The sequence below is a fragment of the Oncorhynchus masou genome, chromosome 9 (genome assembly GCF_036934945.1).
Source record: "Oncorhynchus masou masou isolate Uvic2021 chromosome 9, UVic_Omas_1.1, whole genome shotgun sequence".
In the NCBI taxonomy this organism is placed as follows: Eukaryota; Metazoa; Chordata; class Actinopteri; order Salmoniformes; family Salmonidae; genus Oncorhynchus; species Oncorhynchus masou.
Genome location: NC_088220.1, coordinates 91,150,686 through 91,176,050, shown reverse-complemented (window position 1 = coordinate 91,176,050; position 25,365 = coordinate 91,150,686). Strand labels below are relative to the sequence as shown.

The following is a 25,365-nucleotide window of genomic DNA, read 5'->3' as shown; positions in this document are numbered from 1 at the left end:
TGTACTGTTGGAGCTAGGAACACAAGCATTTTGTTCGATATTACTGTTGGAGCTAGGAACACAAGCATTTAGTTAGATATTACTGTTGGAGCTAGGAACACAAGCATTTAGTTAGATATGACTGTACTGTTGGAGCTAGGAACTGTCACGGTTCATGAATCCACTGCCTCTCTCTCTCTCTCTCTCTCTCTCTCTCTCTCTCTCTCTCTCTCTCTCTCCAGTGTTTGTGTGGGCGTGGTTTCCCAATCTCGGCCTGATTGTCTGCGCCAGCTGGAACCACTTATCTTCCCTTTATATGTTCTGTTACCAGTGTTTCTTGTTGTCAGATCGTTGTTTCTTCTCTGAGGTTGTGTCGTGTGTCCGTGCTCTTCTCTTGTGTGGATTATCTGCTGTGCTCCTTCCTACTCATCCGGACACACTCCCCTGGTTTTCTCAGCACGTTATGATCGGAAGATGCACCCGAGTTCCTGGGTCGGATTCCTTCTGAGTACAGTCTGTCTGTCATGTTGCTGCTGTGAACTACATTCATTAAAACCATCGTTGCTTGCATCTTGCATCCGCCTCTGTGTTGTAACAGAACGATCTGACCAGACCATGGATGCAGCGAGTTCAACGAGTCTGACCGAATTCCTTTCCCGCAGTATCACGAGAATGGATCAACAAGAGGAGAACATCTCCAGCACAGGTCGGGCAGTACAAGCCATTTCGACGCAGGTATCCCAGCTGACCCAACAATTGCAACATCAGAGGGGTTCCGCTGCGCCACCTACACCGGCAGTTCAACCCGCCCCGCCAGAGCCGGATTCCCAGCTAGAGCCACGGCTACCGACACCAGAGGGTTATTCAGGTGATCCTGACTATTGCAGAGCCTTTCTTACGAGATGTTCCATGCATTTCTCGTTGCAGCCACGGACCTTCAACCGTGAACAGTCTAAGGTAGCATTCGTACTCACACTGCTATCAGGCAAAGCGTCTCTCTGGGGAACGGCGGTGTGGGCGAACCAGGACCCATGCTGCACCTCTTTCCAGACACTCTCCGAGGAGATGAGAAGGGTCTTCGATCGGGCCGTGGCGGGTAGGGAGACGGCCAGACTACTCGCTGACCTTCGCCAAGGAGACCATTCAGTATCGGAATACTCCATCCAATTCCGCACTCTGGCCGCTGAGTGTCAGTGGAACGAGGAGGCGCAGTGGGACATGTTCCTGCATGGGCTGGAGGACCGGATCCAGAAGGAGATTTATGTTCTGGACCTTCCCAGGAGTTTAAATGGACTAGTGGAACTAGCCCTGAGGGTCGACGCTCGTCTGAGTCGTATTGGCCGCCGAGCATGCCCTAACAGACCGTATAACGACACGGAGGGCTGGCATGCCAGCGTCGGGAACACGGCCAGTTCAGCTTCCGCTCACGAACCCATGCAGCTGGGGAGAGCTCGCCTCTCCCGGGAAGAGAGGGAGAGGCGGAGATCCCAAGGACTCTGTCTCTACTGTGGTAGAGCGGGCCACTTTATCCACTCCTGCCCGGTAAAAGATCAGGCCCGGTAGTAAACATGAGGCTACTATCGGGTGGTGTCACCACAGAGAAGACCTCATCATCTACTCTCCTCCCGGTAAGACTAAGATGGGCCACCCACACGCACGACACCCAAGCCTTACTGGACTCAGGAGCAGAGGGTAATTTCATGGACTTCAAGCTCGCTCACAAACTCCAGATCCCTATCACCTCACTCACGCACAAGATATCCGTCAACGCTCTCAATGGTCAAGAACTCCCCAACATTTCTCACACCACTGAACCTATCACACTCATCACTTCTGGCAATCACACTGAGACACTATCATTCCTACTCATGGACTCACCCCTTGCACCATTAGTTCTCGGCCACCCTTGGCTCACCCAACACAACCCCAGAGTTGACTGGGGTCATAACTCTATATCCATGTGGAGTAACAAGTGTCTTGAGTCCTGTTTAGTGTCTGCTTGTTCGTCTGTGTCTGATTCTGTGTTTCTAGAGGAGGCAGTGGATTTGTCTAACGTGCCCGTTGAATACCTCGACCTGAAGGAGGTGTTCAGTAAGTCCCGTGCTGCTTCCCTTCCTCCGCATCGTCCCTATGACTGTGCAATAGAATTATTGCCAGGTGAGTCTCCGCCTAAAGGCAAGTTATATTCACTTTCTGTTCCTGAGAGGGAGGCTATGGAGAGATACATCTCTGGTTCTCTGGCATCTAAATTCATTCGTCCTTCCTCTTCTCCAGCGGGGGCGGGGTTCTTCTTTGTGGGGAAGAAGGACGGATCTCTGCGTCCTTGCATTGATTACCGTGGGTTGAATAACATCACAGTGAAGAATACCTATCCCTTACCGTTGATGTCCTCCGCCTTTGAAAGGTTACAGGGAGCATCCGTGTTCACTAAGTTGGATTTACGTAATGCATATCATTTGGTTCGCATAAGGGAGGGGGACGAATGGAAGACCGCGTTTAACACCCCCAGAGGGCACTTCGAATATTTGGTCATGCCTTTTGGGCTATCCAACTCCCCAGCGGTTTTCCAGGCACTCGTCAATGACGTGCTGAGAGATATGATTGATCAGTTCATATATGTTTACCTGGATGACATACTGATTTTTTCTTCTTCTCTCCAGGAACACGCTCAACACGTCAGACGAGTGCTTCAGAGGTTGTTGGAGAATGGACTTTTTGTCAAGGCGGAGAAATGCATTTTTCATGCACAATCCGTTCCATTCCTAGGTTACATCGTCTCGACTGAAGGTATTCGCATGGATCCCGACAAGGTTAAGGCTGTGGTGGATTGGCCAAGCCCAGATTCCCGTAAGGCCCTACAGAGGTTTCTGGGATTCGCCCATTTCTACCGGCGTTTCGTTCGCAACTTTAGCCAGATAGTCGCTCCTCTTACCGCCTTAACCTCTCCCAGAGTGACGTTCAGGTGGTCCGATACAGCCGAGGCTGCATTCGCCAAACTCAAGAGCCGCTTTGTTTCGGCTCCTATCCTCATAGCTCCCGATCCCTCGCGTCAGTTCGTGGTGGAGGTGGACGCTTCAGAGGTGGGGGTAGGTGCGGTACTTTCCCAACGTTCCTCTTCTGACGACAAGATGCACCCTTGCGCGTTCCTTTCCCATCGGTTATCACCTGCGGAACGCAACTACGACATTGGCAACAGAGAGTTGTTGGCAGTGAAGTTAGCACTGGAGGAGTGGCGCCATTGGTTAGAGGGTTCGGGGTACCTTTTATAGTTTGGACCGATCACAAGAATTTGGAGTATATCAGAACCGCCAAGCGACTCAACTCCAGGCAGGCGCGGTGGGCACTCTTTTTCGGACGTTTTGACTTCTCTCTCTCGTATCGCCCGGGTTCCAAGAATGTCAAACCCAATTCCCTTTCTCGCATTTTTGACCATTCCGAACGCCCATCCACTCCCGAGTGCATCCTACCCGGGACCCTAGTGGTCTCCACACTCACATGGGAGGTTGAATCGAGGGTCAAAACGGCCTTAGAGGGGGTCACGCCTCCGCCCGGTTGCCCGCCTAATCGGTTGTTTGTGCCGGAGGGGTGTCGGTCCGATGTTATTCGGTGGGGGCACTGCTCCAACGTAGCGTGTCATCCAGGAGTCAGCCGCACTAGCTTTTTGGTTAAGCAACGCTTTTGGTGTCCACTGATGGCTCGTGACATTCACAGTTTTGTCTTGGCCTGCTCGGTTTGTGCCACTGGGAAGACTTCTAATCGACCCCCAGATGGGTTACTCCAACCGCTGTCGGTCCCTTCGAGACCCTGGTCCCACATCGCGCTAGATTTTGTTACCGGCCTCCCGCCCTCCCAGGGCAAGACGGTTGTTTTGACCGTGGTGGACCGGTTCTCGAAGGCGGCTCATTTTCTTCCCTTGCCTAAATTACCATCTGCCAAGGAGACAGCGGTAACTGTCGTGGATCACGTCTTTCGCTTACATGGCCTGCCGATGGACGTAGTTTCTGACCGGGGGCCCCAATTTGTGTCCAAGTTTTGGCAAGAGTTTTGTAGGTTACTGGGAGCGAGTGTCAGCCTGTCTTCAGGGTTTCATCCCCAGAGCAACGGTCAAACGGAGAGGGCCAACCAAGATTTGGAGAGAGTGTTGCGATGTTTGGTTTCTAAGAATCCCTCTTCCTGGAGTCAACAACTCTCTATGGTTGAGTACGCTCACAATTCGTTGCCAGTGGCAGCCACGGGTCTCTCTCCGTTTGAGTGTAGTTTAGGTTACCAGCCACCTATCTTTCCCAGTACGGAGTCCGAGGTCACTGTTCCCTCCGCTCACGCTTTCATCCAGAGGTGCCGTCACGCATGGAGCAGAGCCCGTGAGACTCTTCTCCGGGTGGGGGCGCGCACCAAGGCTAAGGCCGATCGCCACCGGTCGAAGCCTCCGGTATACGTCGTTGGCCAAAGAGTGTGGCTTTCTACTAAGAACATTCCACTCCGATCCGTTTCGAACAAGCTTGCCCCCAAATTTATCGGCCCGTTCAGAGTCACCAGGATCATTAGTCCGGTGGCGGTCCGGCTCAAGCTTCCTCTGGCGTATAGGAGAATTCATCCTACCTTTCATGTGTCTAAAATAAAACCTGTGTTTCAGGCACGCATTAACCCGCCGGTCCCGGTTCCCCCGCCGCCACGACTTGTTGATGGGGAAACCACCTTTTCTGTCAATCGTATTTTGGACTCTAGAAGGAGGGGACGCGGATTCCAGTACCTGGTGGACTGGGAGGGTTACGGCCCGGAGGAGAGAAGTTGGGTACCTGCTAGGGACATTCTGGATCACTCCCTTATCGATGATTTCAATCGACAGGTAAATTTGCCTGGGAACGCCAAGAGGCATTCCTAGGGGGGGGGGTATTGTCACGGTTCATGAATCCACTGCCTCTCTCTCTCTCTCTCTCTCCAGTGTTTGTGTGGGCGTGGTTTCCCAATCTCGGCCTGATTGTCTGCGCCAGCTGGAACCACTTATCTTCCCTTTATATGTTCTGTTACCAGTGTTTCTTGTTGTCAGATCGTTGTTTCTTCTCTGAGGTTGTGTCGTGTGTCCGTGCTCTTCTCTTGTGTGGATTATCTGCTGTGCTCCTTCCTACTCATCCGGACACACTCCCCTGGTTTTCTCAGCACGTTATGATCGGAAGATGCACCCGAGTTCCTGGGTCGGATTCCTTCTGAGTACAGTCTGTCTGTCATGTTGCTGCTGTGAACTACATTCATTAAAACCATCGTTGCTTGCATCTTGCACCCGCCTCTGTGTTGTAACAGGAACACAAGCATTTAGTTAGTTATTACTGTTGGAGCTAGGAACACAAGCATTTAGTTCGATATTACTGCACTGTTGGAGCTAGGAACACAAGCATTTAGTTAGATACTACTGTACTGTTGGAGCTAGGAACACAAGCATTTAGTTAGATATTACTGTTGGAGCTAGGAACACAAGCATTTAGTTAGATACTACTGTACTTTTGGAGCTAGGAACACAAGCATTTAGCTTGATACTACTGTACTGTTGGAGCTGGGAACACAAGCATGTAGTTAGATATTACTGTTGGAGCAAGAAACATAAGCATTTAGTTAGATATTACTGTTGGAGCAAGAAACATAAGCATTTAGTTAGATATTACTGTTGGAGCAAGAAACATAAGAATTTAGTTAGATATTACTTTTGGAGCTAGGAACACACGCATTTAGCTAGATATTACTGCTCTGTTGGAGCTAGGAACACAAACAATTAGTTACATATTACTGTACTGTTGGAGCTAGAAACACAAGCATTTCGCTAGACCCGCAAAACACCAGTCGCAACGTAAACAGTGAAGAGGCGACTCCGGGATGCTGACCTTCTAGGCAGAGGTGCAAAGAAAAAGCCATATCTCAGACTGGCCAATAAAAAGTTTTTTATTTTTATTGGCCAGTCTGAGATATGCAAAAGAACACAGAAGCTAGACAGAAGAACTCTGCCTAGAAGGTCAGCATCCCGGAGTCACCTCTTCACTGTTTACGTTGCGACTGGTGTTTTGCGGGTACTATTTCATGACGCTGCCAGTTGAGGACTTGTGAGACGTCTGGTTCTCAAACTATACACTAATGTACTGGTCCTCTTGCTCAGTTGTGCACCTCCCACTCTTTCTATTCTGGTTAGAGCCAGTTTGCATTGTTTTGTGAAGGGAGTAGTACACAGCGTTGTACAAGATCTTCAGTTTCTTGCCAATTACTCCGCCTTCATTTCTGAGAACAAGAATAGACTGAAGAGTTTCAGAAGAAAGGTCTTTGTTTCTGGCCATTTTGAGCCTGTAATCGAACCCACAAATGCTGATGCTCCAGATACTCAACTAGTCTAAAGAAGGCCAGTTTTATTGCTTCTTTAATCAGGACAACATTTTTCAGCTATGCTAACATAATTGCAAAAAAGGGTTTTCTAATAATCAGTTAGTCCTTTAAAATGATAAACTTGGATTAGCTAACACAACCTGCCATTGGAACACAGGAGTGATGGTTGCTGATAATGGGTCTCTGTACGCCTATGTAGATATTCCGTTAAACAAATCTGCCATTTCCAGCTATAATAGTCATTTACAACATTAACATTGTCTACACTGAAATTCTGACCAATTTTATGCTTTTCTTTCAAAAACAAGGACATTTCTATGTGACCCTAAACTTTAGAATTTTTGTGTAAATGGGGATAGGAATAACATGTCTTTATACATGGGGATAGGAATAACTTGTCTTTATACATAGGGATAGGAATAGCTTGTCTTTATACATGGGGATAGGAATAACATGTCGTTATAAATGGGGATAGGAATAACATGTCGTTTTAAATGGTCAGTCCCCTATCCCCTCACTAGACCAGCCAGTCAGTCAGTCCCCTATCCCCTCACTAGTCCAGCCAGTCAGTCAGTCCCCAGGAAGGGAGGAGCAGGCAAGAAGGGAGGAGCAGGCAGGAAGGGAGGAGCAGGCAGGAAGGGAGCAGCAGGCAGGAAGGTAGTAGAAGGTAGTAGAAGGCAGGAAGGGAGGAGCAGGCAGGCAGGAAGGGAGGAGCAGGCAGGAAGGGAGGAGCAGGCAGGCAGGAAGGGAGGAGCAGGCAGGAAGGGAGGAGAAGGGAGCTGTATTGTGATCCTGTCTCTACTCTATAAAAGCTCAGACACACCTTTAGGATTGTCAAATGTTTGCCTGCCAACAGTACTTTGCACCTCTGAACAGTGTCGGCATTCAACCAATCTTTTTTGTGTTCACACAGCAAAGACCTTGAAGTAGTCAGCTTTGTTAAAATACTCCAAACAAGATGGTGAAAGTAGCATTGATTGGCAGTGTTGACCATGTGTGTTGCTTAGTCATGCTATTTTAAAGAAGGCCTTAGTTGATACTAGCCAGATGGCTACAGCTAGATAACTACCTAGCAAAATGACGAAGAAACGATTTAATTCACTTTCTATAATCCCATACTGCCAGTGCCAGACCATAGACAAATGTTTAGCTAGCTAGCTAACATTACCATATTCACCAGCTAGCACAGCATCCTAGCTAGCTAAGTATGGTGCTCGGCAACTAACACAGGAAGCTGTTTCATGGAAACTAATCCATTGTGATTTAATTATGTCAATACTAGCTACAGTGGTTTGCTAGCTTGGAGGACGTATTTAGTGTTGTGTGCATAGCCTACATTGAATATGAATTGACTCATGACATTTAGCCAAAGACAGTACAGTTTGTTAGATAGGTAGAAACTGATCACACTTGTAGGCAATGTCATGGCGACGTTCGCTAGCTAAGCTAATGCCCGGAAACGGAAATGCCCGCTTTAATGTTTGCTATGTTCCCCAAAACGTTCTTGTGTGTTCTTGAACAGGGGGTCTGTTTGCTACCGTTTGGTGTGGCGAGGTGTGACTTGATGCAATGAGTGACATATTTAAAGGGATTGGCCATGCTGACAGCGTTCCCCAACCCACAACCCAACTCCTCCCAGTTTTTCATCTGGTCATTCATTCCAGAATAAAATAAAGTACTGAACGCATCCCTGATCTAACGGTTGTCTCGCGCTGTTCAATCAAAGGCACTCCTTTGATAAGAAGTTGTTTTGACGAAAACGTGTCAGTTTGTCATCTTCAAGAGGTTGGATTACTAAGATGTTCAACTAGATAATGACTCCAATCTATAGTCGATTGTATTTAACAACTAAGGAAGACCTTTTCCCTTCTCTCATTGACTCCCCAAACCTCGGCCTGGTCCGCCTGGTTCGCCTGGTCCGCCTGGCCCGCTTGGTCCGCTTGGTCTGCCTGGTCCGCCTGGCCCGCTTGGTCCGCCTGGCCCGCTTGGTCAGCCTGGTCCGCTTGGTCTGCTTGATCCGCCTGGTCCGCTTGGTCCGCTTTGACGCGTTCCTAGAAGTCTGGTGATGTTGTGCCTCTGGGCTTAGAAACTCTGTGATTTAACCTTAGATTAGTGGAGAAAATGCCCTCTTTTTCCTTTTTGTTGTCACTCCTGTTGGTTCCCCATGTCGGGGTTCATGCTCTCTGATTGGCTCAAAGTCATTGTGGAGACTCCTGTTTACCAGCAGACTATTTAGATTGGTCACTATGGAGACCTCTGTTTACCAGTAGACTATTTAGATTGGTCATTATGGAGACTCCTGTTTACCAGTAGACTATTTAGATTGGTCACTATGGAGACTTCTGTTTACCAGTAGACTATTTAGATTGGTCATTATGGAGACTTCTGTTTACCAGTAGACTATTTAGATTGGTCACTATGGAGACCTCTGTTTACCAGTAGACTATTTAGATTGGTCATTATGGAGACTCCTGTTTACCAGTAGACTATTTAGATTGGTCACTATGGACACTTCTGTTAACCAGTTGTTGGTAGACTATTTAGATTGGTCACTATGGACACTTCTGTTAACCAGTTGTTGGTAGATTATTTAGATTGGTCATTATGGAGACTCCTGTTTACCACTAGACTATTTAGATTGGTCACTATGGAGACTCCTGTTTACCAGTAGACTATTTAGATTGGTCATTATGGAGACCTCTGTTTACCAGTAGACTATTTAGATTGGTCATTATGGAGACTTCTGTTTACCAGTAGACTATTTAGATTGGTCATTATGGAGACTCCTGTTTACCAGTAGACTATTTAGATTGGTCACTATGGAGACCCCTGTTTACCAGTACACTATATAGATTGGTCATTATGGAGACTGCTGTTTACCAGTAGACTATTTAGATTGGTCACTATGGAGACTCCTATTTACCAGTTGTTGGTAGACTATTTAGATTGGTCATTATGGAGACTCCTGTTTACCACTAGACTATTTAGATTGGTCATTATGGAGACCTCTGTTTACCAGTAGACTATTTAGATTGGTCATTATGGAGACTCCTGTTTACCAGTAGACTATTTAGATTGGTCACTATGGAGACCCCTGTTTACCAGTACACTATATAGATTGGTCATTATGGAGACTGCTGTTTACCAGTAGACTATTTAGATTGGTCACTATGGAGACTCCTATTTACCAGTTGTTGGTAGACTATTTAGATTGGTCACTATGGAGACTCCTAATTACCAGTTGTTGGTAGACTATTTAGATTGGTCACTATGGAGACTCCTATTTACCAGTTGTTGGTAGACTATTTAGATTGGTCACTATGGAGACTCCTATTTACCAGTTGTAGGTAGACTATTTAGATTGGTCATTATGGAGACCTCTGTTTACCAGTAGACTATTTAGATTGGTCATTATGGAGACTGCTGTTTACCAGTAGACTATTTAGATTGGTCACTATGGAGACTCCTATTTACCAGTTGTTGGTAGACTATTTAGATTGGTCATTATGGAGACTCCTGTTTACCAGTTGTAGGTAGACTATTTAGATTGGTCATTATGGAGACTCCTGTTTACCAGTAGACTATTTAGATTGGTCATTATGGAGACTTCTGTTTACCAGTAGACTATTTAGATTGGTCACTATGGAGACTCCTGTTTACCAGTTGTAGGTAGACTATTTAGATTGGTCATTATGGAGACTTCTGTTTACCAGTAGACTATTTAGATTGGTCACTATGGAGACTCCTGTTTACCAGTAGACTATTTAGATTGGTCACTATGGAGACTCCTGTTTACCAGTAGACTATTTAGATTGGTCACTATGGAGACTCCTGTTTACCAGTGGACTATTTAGATTGGTCACTATGGAGACCCCTGTTTACCAGTAGACTATTTAGATTGGTCACTATGGAGACTCCTGTTTACCAGTAGACTATTTAGATTGGTTATTATGGAGACTTCTGTTTACCAGTTGTAGGTAGACTATTTAGATTGGTCATTATGGAGACTTCTGTTTACCAGTAGACTATTTAGATTGGTCATTATGGAGACTTCTGTTTACCAGTAGACTATTTAGATTGGTCATTATGGAGACCTCTGTTTACCAGTAGACTATTTAGATTGGTCATTATGGAGACTCCTGTTTACCAGTAGACTATTTAGATTGGTCACTATGGAGACCCCTGTTTACCAGTACACTATATAGATTGGTCATTATGGAGACTGCTGTTTACCAGTAGACTATTTAGATTGGTCACTATGGAGACTCCTATTTACCAGTTGTTGGTAGACTATTTAGATTGGTCACTATGGAGACTCCTAATTACCAGTTGTTGGTAGACTATTTAGATTGGTCACTATGGAGACTCCTATTTACCAGTTGTTGGTAGACTATTTAGATTGGTCATTATGGAGACTCCTGTTTACCAGTTGTAGGTAGACTATTTAGATTGGTCATTATGGAGACTCCTGTTTACCAGTAGACTATTTAGATTGGTCATTATGGAGACTTCTGTTTACCAGTAGACTATTTAGATTGGTCACTATGGAGACTCCTGTTTACCAGTTGTAGGTAGACTATTTAGATTGGTCATTATGGAGACTTCTGTTTACCAGTAGACTATTTAGATTGGTCACTATGGAGACTCCTGTTTACCAGTAGACTATTTAGATTGGTCACTATGGAGACTCCTGTTTACCAGTAGACTATTTAGATTGGTCACTATGGAGACTCCTGTTTACCAGTGGACTATTTAGATTGGTCACTATGGAGACCCCTGTTTACCAGTAGACTATTTAGATTGGTCACTATGGAGACTCCTGTTTACCAGTAGACTATTTAGATTGGTTATTATGGAGACTTCTGTTTACCAGTTGTAGGTAGACTATTTAGATTGGTCATTATGGAGACTTCTGTTTACCAGTAGACTATTTAGATTGGTCATTATGGAGACTTCTGTTTACCAGTAGACTATTTAGATTGGTCATTATGGAGACTCCTGTTTACCAGTAGACTATTTAGATTGGTCACTATGGACACTTCTGTTAACCAGTTGTTGGTAGACTATTTAGATTGGTCATTATGGAGACTCCTGTTTACCACTAGACTATTTAGATTGGTCACTATGGAGACCTCTGTTTACCAGTAGACTATTTAGATTGGTCATTATGGAGACTCCTGTTTACCAGTAGACTATTTAGATTGGTCACTATGGAGACTCCTATTTACCAGTTGTTGGTAGACTATTTAGATTGGTCATTATGGAGACTCCTGTTTACCAGTTGTAGGTAGACTATTTAGATTGGTCATTATGGAGACTTCTGTTTACCAGTAGACTATTTAGATTGGTCACTATGGAGACTCCAGTTTACCAGTAGACTATTTAGATTGGTCACTATGGAGACTCCTGTCTACCAGTAGACTATTTAGATTGGTTATTATGGAGACTTCTGTTTACCAGTTTTAGGTAGACTATTTAGATTGGTCATTATGGAGACTCCTGTGTACCAGTAGACTATTTAGATTGGTTATTATGGAGACTTCTGTTTACCAGTTGTAGGTAGACTATTTAGATTGGTCATTATGGAGACTTCTGTTTACCAGTAGACTATTTAGATTGGTCACTATGGAGACCCCTGTTTACCAGTAGACTATATAGATTGGTCATTATGGAGACTCCAGTTTACCAGTAGACTATTTAGATTGGTCACTATGGAGACTCCTGTTTACCAGTAGACTATTTAGATTGGTTATTATGGAGACTTCTGTTTACCAGTTGTAGGTAGACTATTTAGATTGGTCACTATGGAGACTGCTGTTTACCAGTTGTAGGTAGACTATTTAGATTGGTCATTATGGAGACTTCTGTTTACCAGTAGACTATTTAGATTGGTCATTATGGAGACTCCTGTTTACCAGTAGACTATTTAGATTGGTCATTATGGAGACCCCTGTTTACCAGTACACTATATAGATTGTACATTATGGAGACTCCTGTTTACCAGTAGACTATATTGATTGGTCATTATGGAGACTCCAGTTTACCAGTAGACTATTTAGATTGGTCACTATGGAGACTCCCGTTTACCAGTAGACTATTTAGATTGGTCATTATGGAGACTCCTGTTTACCAGTAGACTATTTAGATTGGTCATTATGGAGACTCCAGTTTACCAGTAGACTATTTAGATTGGTCACTATGGAGACTCCCGTTTACCAGTAGACTATATAGATTGGTCATTATGGAGACTCCTGTTTACCAGTAGACTATTTAGATTGGTCACTATGGAGACTCCAGTTTACCAGTTGTAGGTAGACTATTTAGATTGGTCACTATGGAGACTGCTGTTTACCAGTTGTAGGTAGACTATTTAGATTGGTCATTATGGAGACTTCTGTTTACCACTAGACTATTTAGATTGGTCATTATGGAGACTCCTGTTTACCAGTAGACTATTTAGATTGGTCATTATGGAGACCCCTGTTTACCAGTACACTATATAGATTGTACATTATGGAGACTCCTGTTTACCAGTAGACTATATTGATTGGTCATTATGGAGACTCCAGTTTACCAGTAGACTATTTAGATTGGTCACTATGGAGACTCCCGTTTACCAGTAGACTATTTAGATTGGTCATTATGGAGACTCCTGTTTACCAGTAGACTATTTAGATTGGTCATTATGGAGACTCCAGTTTACCAGTAGACTATTTAGATAGGTCACTATGGAGACTCCTGTTTACCAGTAGACTATTTAGATTGGTTATTATGGAGACTCCAGTTTACCAGTAGACTATTTAGATTGGTCACTATGGAGACTCCTGTTTACCAGTAGACTATTTAGATTGGTTATTATGGAGACTCCAGTTTACCAGTAGACTATTTAGATTGGTCATTATGGAGACTCCTGTTTACCAGTAGACTATTTAGATTGGTCATTATGGAGACTCCTGTTTACCAGTAGACTATATTGATTGGTCATTATGGAGACTCCAGTTTATCAGTAGACTATTTAGATTGGTCACTATGGAGACTCCCATTTACCAGTAGACTATTTAGATTGGTTATTATGGAGACTTCTGTTTACCAGTTGTAGGTAGACTATTTAGATTGGTCATTATGGAGACTCCTGTTTACCAGTAGACTATATTGATTGGTCATTATGGAGACTCCAGTTTATCAGTAGACTATTTAGATTGGTCACTATGGAGACTCCCATTTACCAGTAGACTATTTAGATTGGTCATTATGGAGACTTCTGTTTACCAGTAGACTATTTAGATTGGTCATTATGGAGACTCCAGTTTACCAGTAGACTATTTAGATTGGTCACTATGGAGACTCCCGTTTACCAGTAGACTATTTAGATTGGTTATTATGGAGACTTCTGTTTACCAGTTGTAGGTAGACTATTTAGATTGGTCACTATGGAGACTCCTGTTTACCAGTTGTAGGTAGACTATTTAGATTGGTCATTATGGAGACTGCTGTTTACCAATAGACTATTTAGATTGGTCATTATGGAGACTTCTGTTTACCAGTAGACTATTTAGATTGGTCATTATGGAGACCCCTGTTTACCAGTACACTATATAGATTGGTCATTATGGAGACCCCTGTTTACCAGTAGACTATATTGATTGGTCATTATGGAGACTCCAGTTTACCAGTAGACTATTTAGATTGGTCACTATGGAGACTCCCATTTACCAGTAGACTATTTAGATTGGTCATTATGGAGACTACTGTTTACCAGTAGACTATTTAGATTGGTCATTATGGAGACTCCTGTTTACCAGTAGACTATTTAGATTGGTCATTATGGAGACTCCAGTTTACCAGTAGACTATTTAGATTGGTCATTATGGAGACTCCAGTTTACCAGTAGACTATTTAGATTGGTCATTATGGAGACTCCCGTTTACCAGTAGACTATTTAGATTGGTCATTATGGAGACTTCTGTTTACCAGTAGACTATATAGATTGGTCATTATGGAGACTCCTGTTTACCAGTAGACTATTTAGATTGGTCATTATGGAGACTCCTGTTTACCAGTAGACTATTTAGATTGGTCATTATGGAGACTCCTGTTTACCAGTTGTAGGTAGACTATTTAGATTGGTCATTATGGAGACTCCTGTTTACCAGTAGACTATTTAGATTGGTCATTATGGAGACTCCTGTTTACCAGTAGACTATTTAGATTGGTCATTATGGAGACTGCTGTTTACCAGTAGACTATTTAGATTGGTCATTATGGAGACTGCTGTTTACCAGTAGACTATTTAGATTGGTCATTATGGAGACTCCTGTTTACCAGTACACTATATAGATTGGTCATTATGGAGACCTCTGTTTACCAGTACACTATATAGATTGGTCATTATGGAGACCCCTGTTTACCAGTAGATCATTTAGATTGGTCATTATGGAGTCTCCTGTTTACCAGTAGACTATTTAGATTGGTCATTATGGAGACTCCAGTTTACCAGTAGACTATTTAGATTGGTCATTATGGAGACTCCAGTTTACCAGTAGACTATTTAGATTGGTCATTATGGAGACTCCTGTTTACCAGTAGACTATTTAGATTGGTCATTATGGAGACTTCTGTTTACCAGTTGTAGGTAGACTATTTAGATTGGTCATTATGGAGACTCCTGTTTACCAGTAGACTATTTAGATTGGTCATTATGGAGACTTCTGTTTACCAGTAGACTATTTAGATTGGTCACTATGGAGACTCCCGTTTACCAGTAGACTATTTAGATTGGTCACTATGGAGACTCCTGTTTACCAGTAGACTATTTAGATTGGTCACTATGGAGACTTCTGTTTACCAGTTGTAGGTAGACTATTTAGATTGGTCATTATGGAGACTCCTGTTTACCAGTAGACTATATAGATTGGTCATTATGGAGACTTCTGTTTACCAGTAGACTATTTAGATTGGTCACTATGGAGACTCCCGTTTACCAGTAGACTATTTAGATTGGTCATTATGGAGACTCCTGTTTACCAGTAGACTATTTAGATTGGTCATTATGGAGACTCCAGTTTACCAGTAGACTATTTAGATTGGTTATTATGGAGACTTCTGTTTACCAGTAGACTATTTAGATTGGTCACTATGGAGACTCCTATTTACCAGTAGACTATTTAGATTGGTTATTATGGAGACTCCTGTTTACCAGTAGACTATTTAGATTGGTCATTATGGAGACTCCTGTTTACCAGTAGACTATTTAGATTGGTCATTATGGAGACTGCTGTTTACCAGTTGTAGGTAGACTATTTAGATTGGTCATTATGGAGACTCCTGTTTACCAGTAGACTATTTAGATTGGTTATTATGGAGACTCCTGTTTACCACTAGACTATTTAGATTGGTCATTATGGAGACTCCTGTTTACCAGTTGTAGGTAGACTATTTAGATTGGTCATTATGGAGACTCCTGTTTACCAGTAGACTATTTAGATTGGTCATTATGGAGACCCCTGTTTACCAGTACACTATATAGATTGGTCATTATGGAGACTGCTGTTTACCAGTAGACTATATTGATTGGTCATTATGGAGACTCCAGTTTACCAGTAGACTATTTAGATTGGTCACTATGGAGACTCCTATTTACCAGTAGACTATTTAGATTGGTCATTATGGAGACCCCTGTTTACCAGTACACTATATAGATTGGTCATTATGGAGACTCCTGTTTACCAGTAGACTATATAGATTGGTCATTATGGAGACTTCTGTTTACCAGTAGACTATTTAGATTGGTCACTATGGAGACTCCCGTTTACCAGTAGACTATTTAGATTGGTTATTATGGAGACTTCTGTTTACCAGTTGTAGGTAGACTATTTAGATTGGTCACTATGGAGACCCCTGTTTACCAGTAGACTATTTAGATTGGTCATTATGGAGACTGCTGTTTACCAGTAGACTATATAGATTGGTCATTATGGAGACCCCTGTTTACCAGTACACTATATAGATTGGTCATTATGGAGACCCCTGTTTACCAGTAGACTATATAGATTGGTCATTATGGAGACTCCAGTTTACCAGTAGACTATTTAGATTGGTCATTATGGAGACTCCTGTTTACCAGTTGTAGGTAGACTATTTAGATTGGTTATTATGGAGACTCCTGTTTACCAGTTGTAGGTAGACTATTTAGATTGGTCACTATGGAGACTCCTGTTTACCAGTAGACTATTTAGATTGGTCATTATGGAGACTGCTGTTTACCAGTAGACTATATAGATTGGTCATTATGGAGACCCCTGTTTACCAGTACACTATATAGATTGGTCATTATGGAGACTGCTGTTTACCAGTAGACTATATTGATTGGTCATTATGGAGACTCCAGTTTACCACTAGACTATTTAGATTGGTCATTATGGAGACCCCTGTTTACCAGTACACTATATAGATTGGTCATTATGGAGACTGCTGTTTACCAGTAGACTATTTAGATTGGTCACTATGGAGACCTCTGTTTACCAGTAGACTATTTAGATTGGTCATTATGGAGACTCCTGTTTACCAGTAGACTATTTAGATTGGTCATTATGGAGACTCCTGTTTTACCAGTAGATTATTTAGATTGGTCATTATGGAGACTCCTGTTTACCAGTAGACTATTTAGATTGGTCACTATGGAGACCCCTGTTTACCAGTACACTATATAGATTGGTCATTATGGAGACTCCTGTTTACCAGTAGACTATTTAGATTGGTCATTATGGAGACTTCTGTTTACCAGTTGTTGGTAGACTATTTAGATTGGTCACTATGGAGACCTCTGTTTACCAGTAGACTATTTAGATTGGTCATTATGGAGACTCCTGTTTACCAGTAGACTATTTAGATTGGTCATTATGGAGACTTCTGTTTACCAGTTGTTGGTAGACTATTTAGATTGGTCATTATGGAGACTCCTGTTTACCAGTAGACTATTTAGATTGGTCATTACGGAGACTACTGTTTACCAGTTGTAGGTATATGTCACGTTCTGACCTTAGTTCTTTGGATTTATCTTTGTTTTTGTATGGTCAAGGCGTGAGTTGGGTGGGTTGTCTATGTTCCATTTTATATGTTGTGTTTGCGTTTGGCCTGGTATGGTTCTCAATCAGAGGCAGGTGTCGTTAGTTGTCTCTGATGGAGAATCACTTAGGTAGCCTTTTCCTACTTGTGTTTCGTGGGTGTTTATTTTCTGTGTCTGTGTTCCACACAGAATTTTTCGGTTGGTTATTTCACGTGTCCTTTATTGTTTTGTTTCAGTGTTCACTTGTTTTAATAAAGAGCATGAACACGTACCACGCTGTGCCTTCGTCCTCTGATCCTTACCACTTTTCCTCGTCAGAGGAAGACAGCCGTTACAGTAGACTATTTGGATTGGTCTTTACGGGAGACTCCTGTTTACCATAAAACATATTAACTGATATAACGGCTACAAAGCATTGGAAAATGACTTTAGGCGCACTAGAGCTCTTTAGATAAATTATCTCAGAGGTGGTTTAAAGTCAACTACATTCAAATGTCGACTTTTGTTATGGATAACCGCATCAAGTGTGTTTTACTCAGTTGGAGCGCTGCGAGACATTTGAAATGGAAGTTACGGAACTCCCTCGCGTGCTTCTGTTATGGGAAAATGTCCACAATTAAGAGGACATTAAATGTGGAGAATCATAGCCAACAGATGATAATGAAGCCTATCACAGCCTAGCCTTTCTAGGCTACAGCAGCGTAACATTTTATACAGTTCAATAAATATGTTGAAATGACGATATAGCTGGCAAACAGATTTAATACATAGCATTTGACTGCGTTTTTAGTTGTGGCCTCGCGCTATCATGGCCTTGTTAATGGCCTTGTTTAGTTAATGTCAAGGCTCAGGATAAGACCCAGATACAGACTGTATTACAGAAGCAGGGGGCAGGCAAACGACAGGTTGAGATTCTCTGTCCAATTTTCAGCACTCAAACTCTCCTGTCAAATTTATCTATAGCACATACAAAATGTATTTACAATTATAAACTGTGTGGTTTGAGCCCTGAATGCTGATTGGTTGAACTCCATGGTATATCAGACTGTGTACCATGGGAATGACAAAAACATGACTTTTTACTATTCTAAATAAATGTGGGGTGGCAGGGTAGCCGAGTGGTTAGAGTGTTGGACTAATAACCAGAAGGTTGTGTTAACTCCTCCCTTGCTGAGATTGTTTTTTTGGCTAGTTTTCAGGCCTTGTGGGTAGGTTTTCAGAGGTCATTGGGCTTGTTTTCAGGCCTTGTGGGTAGGTTTTCAGAGGTCATTGGGCTCGTTTTCAGGCCTTGTGGGAAGGTGTTATTGGGCATTTTTTTTTAGCTGGACCTGGCAACACTGTTGGCCACTGACGAGTATTGAGATTCTACAAGTAGAAATGGTAGGTTTGTTGCTGCCTGGTCAGCACGTAGCAGGAACGACCTCCTACTGTGATAAGTACTTATTGGCAGTCTATCGGCAGGGAGCTTCTCGGTCTGTTTTATGCTTAAGGCAGGGATGTGTAGAGAGAGGTGTGTGGTCTGAATAACTGTCAGCAGAAATGGCCTATTTACAATATCTATTACAGGCAGATGATGTTGAGATGTGTTGCTTTCCACTCTTTGTCTCTTTCTGTCATTGTAGTTTTGTTGTTTGTGGGGTTCCCTCCCTAAAAGGAAACTCTATACAGTAGTTCAGTTTGTGGGGTTCCCTCCCTAAAGGGAAGCTCTATACAGTAGTTCAGTTTGTGGGGTTCCCTCCCTAAAGGGAAGCTCTATACAGTAGTTCAGTTTGTGGGGTTCCCTCCCTAAAGGGAAGCTCTATACAGTAGTTCAGTTTGTGGGGTCCCTCCCTAAAGGGAAGCTCTATACAGTATAATGTGACGTCCAGTGATATGGACCGTCATTTACAGAGATGGCGTCTGGACAATATACTTTTCAGCTTCAAATCAGCCTCACAGTTTTCTCTTTCTCCTAAAATAAGTTGTGGGCCCTGTAGAAGAATCATCAGATATTTTATGCTCTTAATAACTCTACTCTTTTTTGATTCCATTTTTCATGAACGTTTTTAAAAAGTTCATGAAAGTTTCATGACAGTTATTTGTTCATTTTGTTCAGTGATGGACTCTTCTCTTCTCTCTGTGCAGCCATCTGGACCAGTCGACCACCTGGCTGGACCCTCGTAAGGCACTCCTACAGATGAACCAGGCCCCTCCCACCAGCCCTGTACCAGTCCAGCAGCAGAACATCATGAGCCCAGCTAGTGGTCAGGACACACACACACACACGCGCAGTTGTGTTTATGTTGCACTGACAACATAGGGGGTTCTTTTGGAGCATTCAAGGCTTAAATCAAATCAAATCAAATGTATTTATATAGCCCTTCGTACATCAGCTGATATCTCAAAGTGCTGTACAGAAACCCAGCCTAAAACCCCAAACAGCAATCAATGCAGATGTAGAAGCACGGTGGCTAGGAAAGAACATGGCCAAGATGTTCAAATGTTCATAAATGACCAGCATGGTCAAATAATAATAATCACAGGCAGAACAGTTGAAACTGGAGCAGCAGCACAGCCAGGTGGACTGGGGACAGCAAGGAGTCTTCATGCCAGGTTGTCCTGAGGCATGGTCCTAGGGCTCAGGTCCTCCTCCTCCGAGAGAGAAAGAGACAATTAGAGAGAGCATACTTAAATTCACACAGGACACCGGATAGGACAGGAGAAGTACTCCAGATATAACAAACTGACCCTAGCCCCCCGACACATAAACTACTGCAGCATAAATACTGGAGGCTGAAACAGGAGGGGTCAGGAGACACTGTGGCCCCATCCGATGACACCCCCGGACAGGGCCAAACAGGAAGGATATAACCCCACCCACTTTGCCAAAGCACAGCCCCCACACCACTAGAGGGATATCTTCAACCACCAACTTACCATCCTGAGACAAGGCTGAGTATAGCCCACAAAGATCTCCGCCACGGCACAACCCAAGGGGGGGTGCCAACCCAGACAGGAAGATCACATCAGTGACTCAACCCACTCAAGTGACGCACTCCTTCTAGGGACGGTATGAAAGAGCCCTAGTAAGCCAGTGACCCTGCACCTGTAATAGGGTTAGAGGCAGAGGATGCCAGTGGAAAGAGGGGAACCGGCCAGGCAGAGACAACAAGGGCGGATCGTTGCTCCAGAGCCTTTCCGTTCACCTTCACACTCCTGGGCCACACTACACTCAATCATATGACCCACTGAAGAGATGAGTCTTCAGTGAAGACTTAAAGGTTGAGACCTAGTCTGCGTCTCTCACATGGGTAGGCAGACCATTCCATAAAAATGGAGCTCTAGAGGAGAAAGCCTTGCCTCCAGCTGTTTGCTTAGAAATTCTAGGGACAGTAAGGAGGCCTGCGTCTTGTGACCGTAGCGAACATGTAGGTATGTACGGCAGGACCAAATCGGAAAGATGGGTAAGAGCAAGCCCATGTAATGCTTTGTATGTTAGCAGTAAAACCTTGCAATCAGCCCTTGCCTTAACAGGAAGCCAGTGTAGGGAGGCTAGCACTGGAGTAATATGATCAATTTATTTGGTTCTAGTCAGGATTCTAGTAGCCGTATTTAGCACTAACTGAAGTTTATTTAGTGCTTTATCCGGGTAGCCGGAAAGTAGAGAATTGCAGTAGTCTAACCTAGAAGTAACAAAAGCATGGGTGAATTTTTCTGCGTAATTTTTGGACAGAAAGTTTCAGATTTTTGCAATGTTTGGGGCTTCACCGTGTTTCATTGAAATGTACAGATGTTTGTCATCCGCATAGCAGTGAAAGTAACATTATGTTTTCGAATGACATCCCCAAGAGGTAAAATATATAGTGAAAACAATAGTGCTCCTAAAACGGAACCCTGAGGAACACCGAAATGTACAGTTGATTTGTCAGAGGACAAACCATTCACAGAGACAAATTGATATCTTCCCGACAGATAAGATCTAAACCAGGCCAGAACTTGTCTGTGTAGACCAATTTTCCAATCTCTCCAAAAGAATGTGTTGATCAGTGGTATCAAAAGCAGCACTAAGGTCTAGGAGCACAAGGACAGATGCAGAGCCTCGGTCTGACGCCATTAAAATGTCATTTACCACCTTCACAAGTGCCGTCTCAGTGCTATGATGGGGTCTAAAACCAGACTGAAGCATTTCGTATACATTGTTTGTCTTCAGAAAGGCAGTGAGTTGCTGCGCAACAGCTTTTAAATTTTTTTTTGAGAGGAATGGAAGATTAGATAAAGGCTGATAGTTTTTTATATTTTCTGGGTCAAGGTTTGGCTTTTTCAAGAGACTTTATTACTGCCACTTTTAGTGAGTTTGGTACACATCCGGTGGATAGAGAGACGTTTATTATGTTCAACATAGGAGGGCCAAGCACAGGAAGCAGCTCTTTCAGTAGTTTAGTTGGAATAGGTTCCAGTATGCAGCTTGAAGGTTTAGAGGCCATGATTATTTTCATCAATGTGTCAAGTGATATAGTACTAAGTCACTTGAGTGTCTCCCTTGATCCTAGGTCCTGGCAGAGTTGTGCAGACTCAGGACAACTGAGCAATGGAGGAATACACAGATTTAAAGAGGAGTCCGTAATTTACTTTCTAATGATCATGATCTTTTCCTCAAAGAAGTTCATGAATTCATCACTGCTGAAGTGAAAGCCATCTTCTCTTGGGGAATGCTGCTTTTTAGTTAGCTTTGCGACAGTATCAAAAAGAAATGTCGGATTGTTCTTATTATCCTCAATTAAGTTGGAATAATAGGATGATCGAGCAGCAGTAAGGGCTCTTCGGTACTGCACGGTACTGTCTTTCCAAGCTAGTCGGAAGACTTCCAGTTTGGTGTGGGGCCATTTCCGTTCCAATTTTCTGGAAGCTTGCTTCAGAGCTCGGGATTTTCTGTGTACCAGGGAGCTAGTTTCCTATGAGAAATGTTTTTAAGGGTGCAACTGCATCTAGGGTATTGCACAAGGTTTAATTGAGTTCCTCAGTTAGTGGGTAAACTGATTTTTGTCCTCTGATGTCCTTGGGTAGGCAGAGGGAGTCTGGAAGGGCATCAAGGAATCTGTGTTGTCTGTGAATTTATAGCAAAACTTTTGATGCTCCTTGTTTGGGGACTGAGCAGATTATTTGTTGCGATTGCGAACATAATAAAACGGTGGTCCGATAGTCCAGGATTATGAGGAAAAACATTAAGATCCACAACATTTATTCCATGGGACAAAACTAGGTCCAGAGTATGACTGTGGCAGTGTGTGGGTCCAGAGACATGTTGGACAAAACCCACTGAGTCGATGATGGCTCCGAAAGCCTTTTGGAGTGGGTCTGTGGACGTTTCCATGTGAATATTAAAGTCACCAAAAATTAGAATATGATCTGCTATGACTACAAGGTCCGATAGGAATTAAGGGAACTCAGTGAGGAACGCTGTATATGGCCCAGGAGGCCTGTAAACAGTAGCTATAAAAAGTGATTGAGTAGGCTGCATAGATTTCATGACTGGAAGCTCAAAAGACGAACATTTTGTTTTCTTTTTTGTAAATTTAAATTTGCTATCATAAATGTTAGCAACACCTCCGCCTTTGCGGGATGCGCGGGGGATATGGTCACTAGTATAACAAGGAGGTGAGGCCTCATTTAACACAGTAAATTCATCAGGCTTAAGCCATGTTTCAGTCAGGCCAATTACATCAATATTATGTTCAGTGATTAGTTCATTGACTATAACTGCCTTGGTAGTGAGGGATCTAACATACCTTAAGGGAACTTTTTGACAATCACCGTATGGTTAGTGAGAAAGTCCATATTGGAAATGTACGGTCCCTTACTAGACGTCCGAAAACATTTTTAAAATTCGGGGACGGCGTCGGGCCGAGCGGCAGGGCCAGACCTACCGGGAAGTCATCAAATGAACTTTGTCGGACATTCGGTTTTCGTTTTATAAAATAATCAAATTTTGGTCCATTTTTCCGCTATGCCGGAAGATCCCACAAGAGGGCATAAGCAATCATATTGCTATTGGACAAAACATCCCGAATCACGACGGGCCATATCTCGAAAACTGAAAATATTTCGAAGCCGAAACTTGGTGAGCGTAGGTTTGGCATAATGGGCAGATGGCCCCGAACAAGATGGCGTCTAGGCCTCAACGGTTTTTGAGTTATGGCCATATTTCTGGGATTAAAGGTCCAAAATGAAAATAGAGAAATGATTTTTTCACTTCACGTCAAAGTCAAGGAGCCTCCGGTGTCAATAAAAAAAAATCAGCCATTTATCTATCGTCATTTAAGAGAAATCGTACGATGACCAGATTGTGATGTTCAGATATAGGTGTTTTTTTTTTCAACGGTTACAGATCCAGTTGCAGGGTGTTCATACGAATATTTTTAAAGTGTGCTGCGGAGCTCTGCGACATTTCTGTGATTTTCTATGATTTTCTGAAATAACACACACTCACTAAACCCTCCGTAAATAACTCAGTTCTTAACGTAAAGACTTAAAACTCAGGATTCTGTAAAGGCATACCCCAATGAGGATATGAGTTTATTTATAGCTTCCTGTGCCAACAGGAAGTGCCTTAAATGGTGTCATAGTGGCTGTATCCAAGGGTTAAAAAGGTCAGATCTTTTCAAAACTTCATATGTGATTAGGCAACCCTCCTGAACTGTAAAATCACTCATTTCTCCCAACAGATGTCAAAGAAAAGCTCTCACACACACACACAGCAAGGATGGAGTGACAGAGCGCGGTGTTTAAAGACACAGAGAGCAGGCAATGGCATAAACATAATCCCAAGGCCGTGCCGAGTCCAACGAGGCGCCCCGCTTGACCGTAGCTCGCTCGGTCTGAGCGCAGCGACCATGAGAAAAATAGGCCCACAATGAAGCCTGCACCAGTACGTCATTTGATTTTGGGTGACAGCGGCGGAACCGTTAGGTTTAGAAAGACAATTCAACCACAGGAATGTTCCTAAGGTCCTCCTGATCTGTCCAAGCCTATCCTTGACCGTGTGACATTAAGCCTTCACAGTCAAAAGAAGGTGTTTACATAAAAACAGTGTGCATTGACTTCTCTCCCCATAGGAATACATTGCCTGCTCCCCTAAATACAACCTGGAGTCTATATGGGTTATGAATGCTGTATGAACCTGTCTTTGGTACCATTCCATCAGGCCACTATAAGGTCTACCTGTGTCGATTCTAGGCTTCCTGGACCAACCGGAAGTGCTTAAAATCACCCTAAAAGTGTATATCCATACACTGCCTGCAATTTGATGGACATAGTGCATTGAACCCTGTGTAAATCAGTCAATTCTTAACGTAAAGACTTAAAACTCAGGATTCTTTAATAGAATACCCCAATGAGGATGTATGTTGAGTTACAGCTTCCTGTGCCAACCGGAAGTGCCATAATTGGTGTCTCATGGGCTGTTTGGAGGGGTTAAAAAAATCAGATCTTTCCAAAACTTCATATATATGATTAGGCAAACCCCATGAACTGTAAATCAGTCATTTTTCCCATAAAAATTCAAAGGAAAACTAAATCACACAGATTCACAACTTGGATGGAGGGACGTATTGGGATGCGTAGAGACTGACAGTGCCTCCAATAGTTAGCTTTGTTCGAGCTAAAAAAGAACCGTCAGACCTAGAGTTCCGAAACTTTAGAAACCTGTTCTAGACCTCAGGTCGATAGTGCGTGGTGAGTTACGGCGCTCTAGAATGTTCTCGGACCGAGAAACAGCGTCGAACATTTGCAATGACTTCAATTCATTTTGACCATTACGAAAATGGCGACATTTAGAAAAGTCTCAGAGACACAAGACTAGGTGCATTGAAACCGGCTCGGCCCATAGACACGGACCCCAACGTCTCTGTTCGATAGCTCATTCAAGGACCCCGTAGCAAGGCATGGAAAAAAGTGGATTTTCAGCACCAATTAGGCTTTTA

At 43.2% G+C, this 25,365-nt stretch overlaps 1 protein-coding gene and 1 long non-coding RNA gene across 2 annotated transcripts in view; both read left to right on the top strand.

Annotated features, from left to right (window-relative positions):
• Window positions 1-25,365, top strand: part of LOC135546748 (transcriptional coactivator YAP1-like) — a 95,765-nt gene that overhangs the window by 14,161 nt on the left and 56,239 nt on the right. Inside the window, exon 3 of the mRNA XM_064975400.1 lies at window positions 19,532-19,650. Within this exon, the coding sequence (XP_064831472.1) occupies window positions 19,532-19,650 (119 nt within the window). The remainder of the gene's footprint in view (window positions 1-19,531; window positions 19,651-25,365) is intronic.
• On the top strand, window positions 4,317-5,249 carry LOC135546749 (uncharacterized). The gene is made up of 2 exons (XR_010456613.1): window positions 4,317-4,825; window positions 4,922-5,249. It is a non-coding gene; the product is annotated as an uncharacterized LOC135546749 (long non-coding RNA).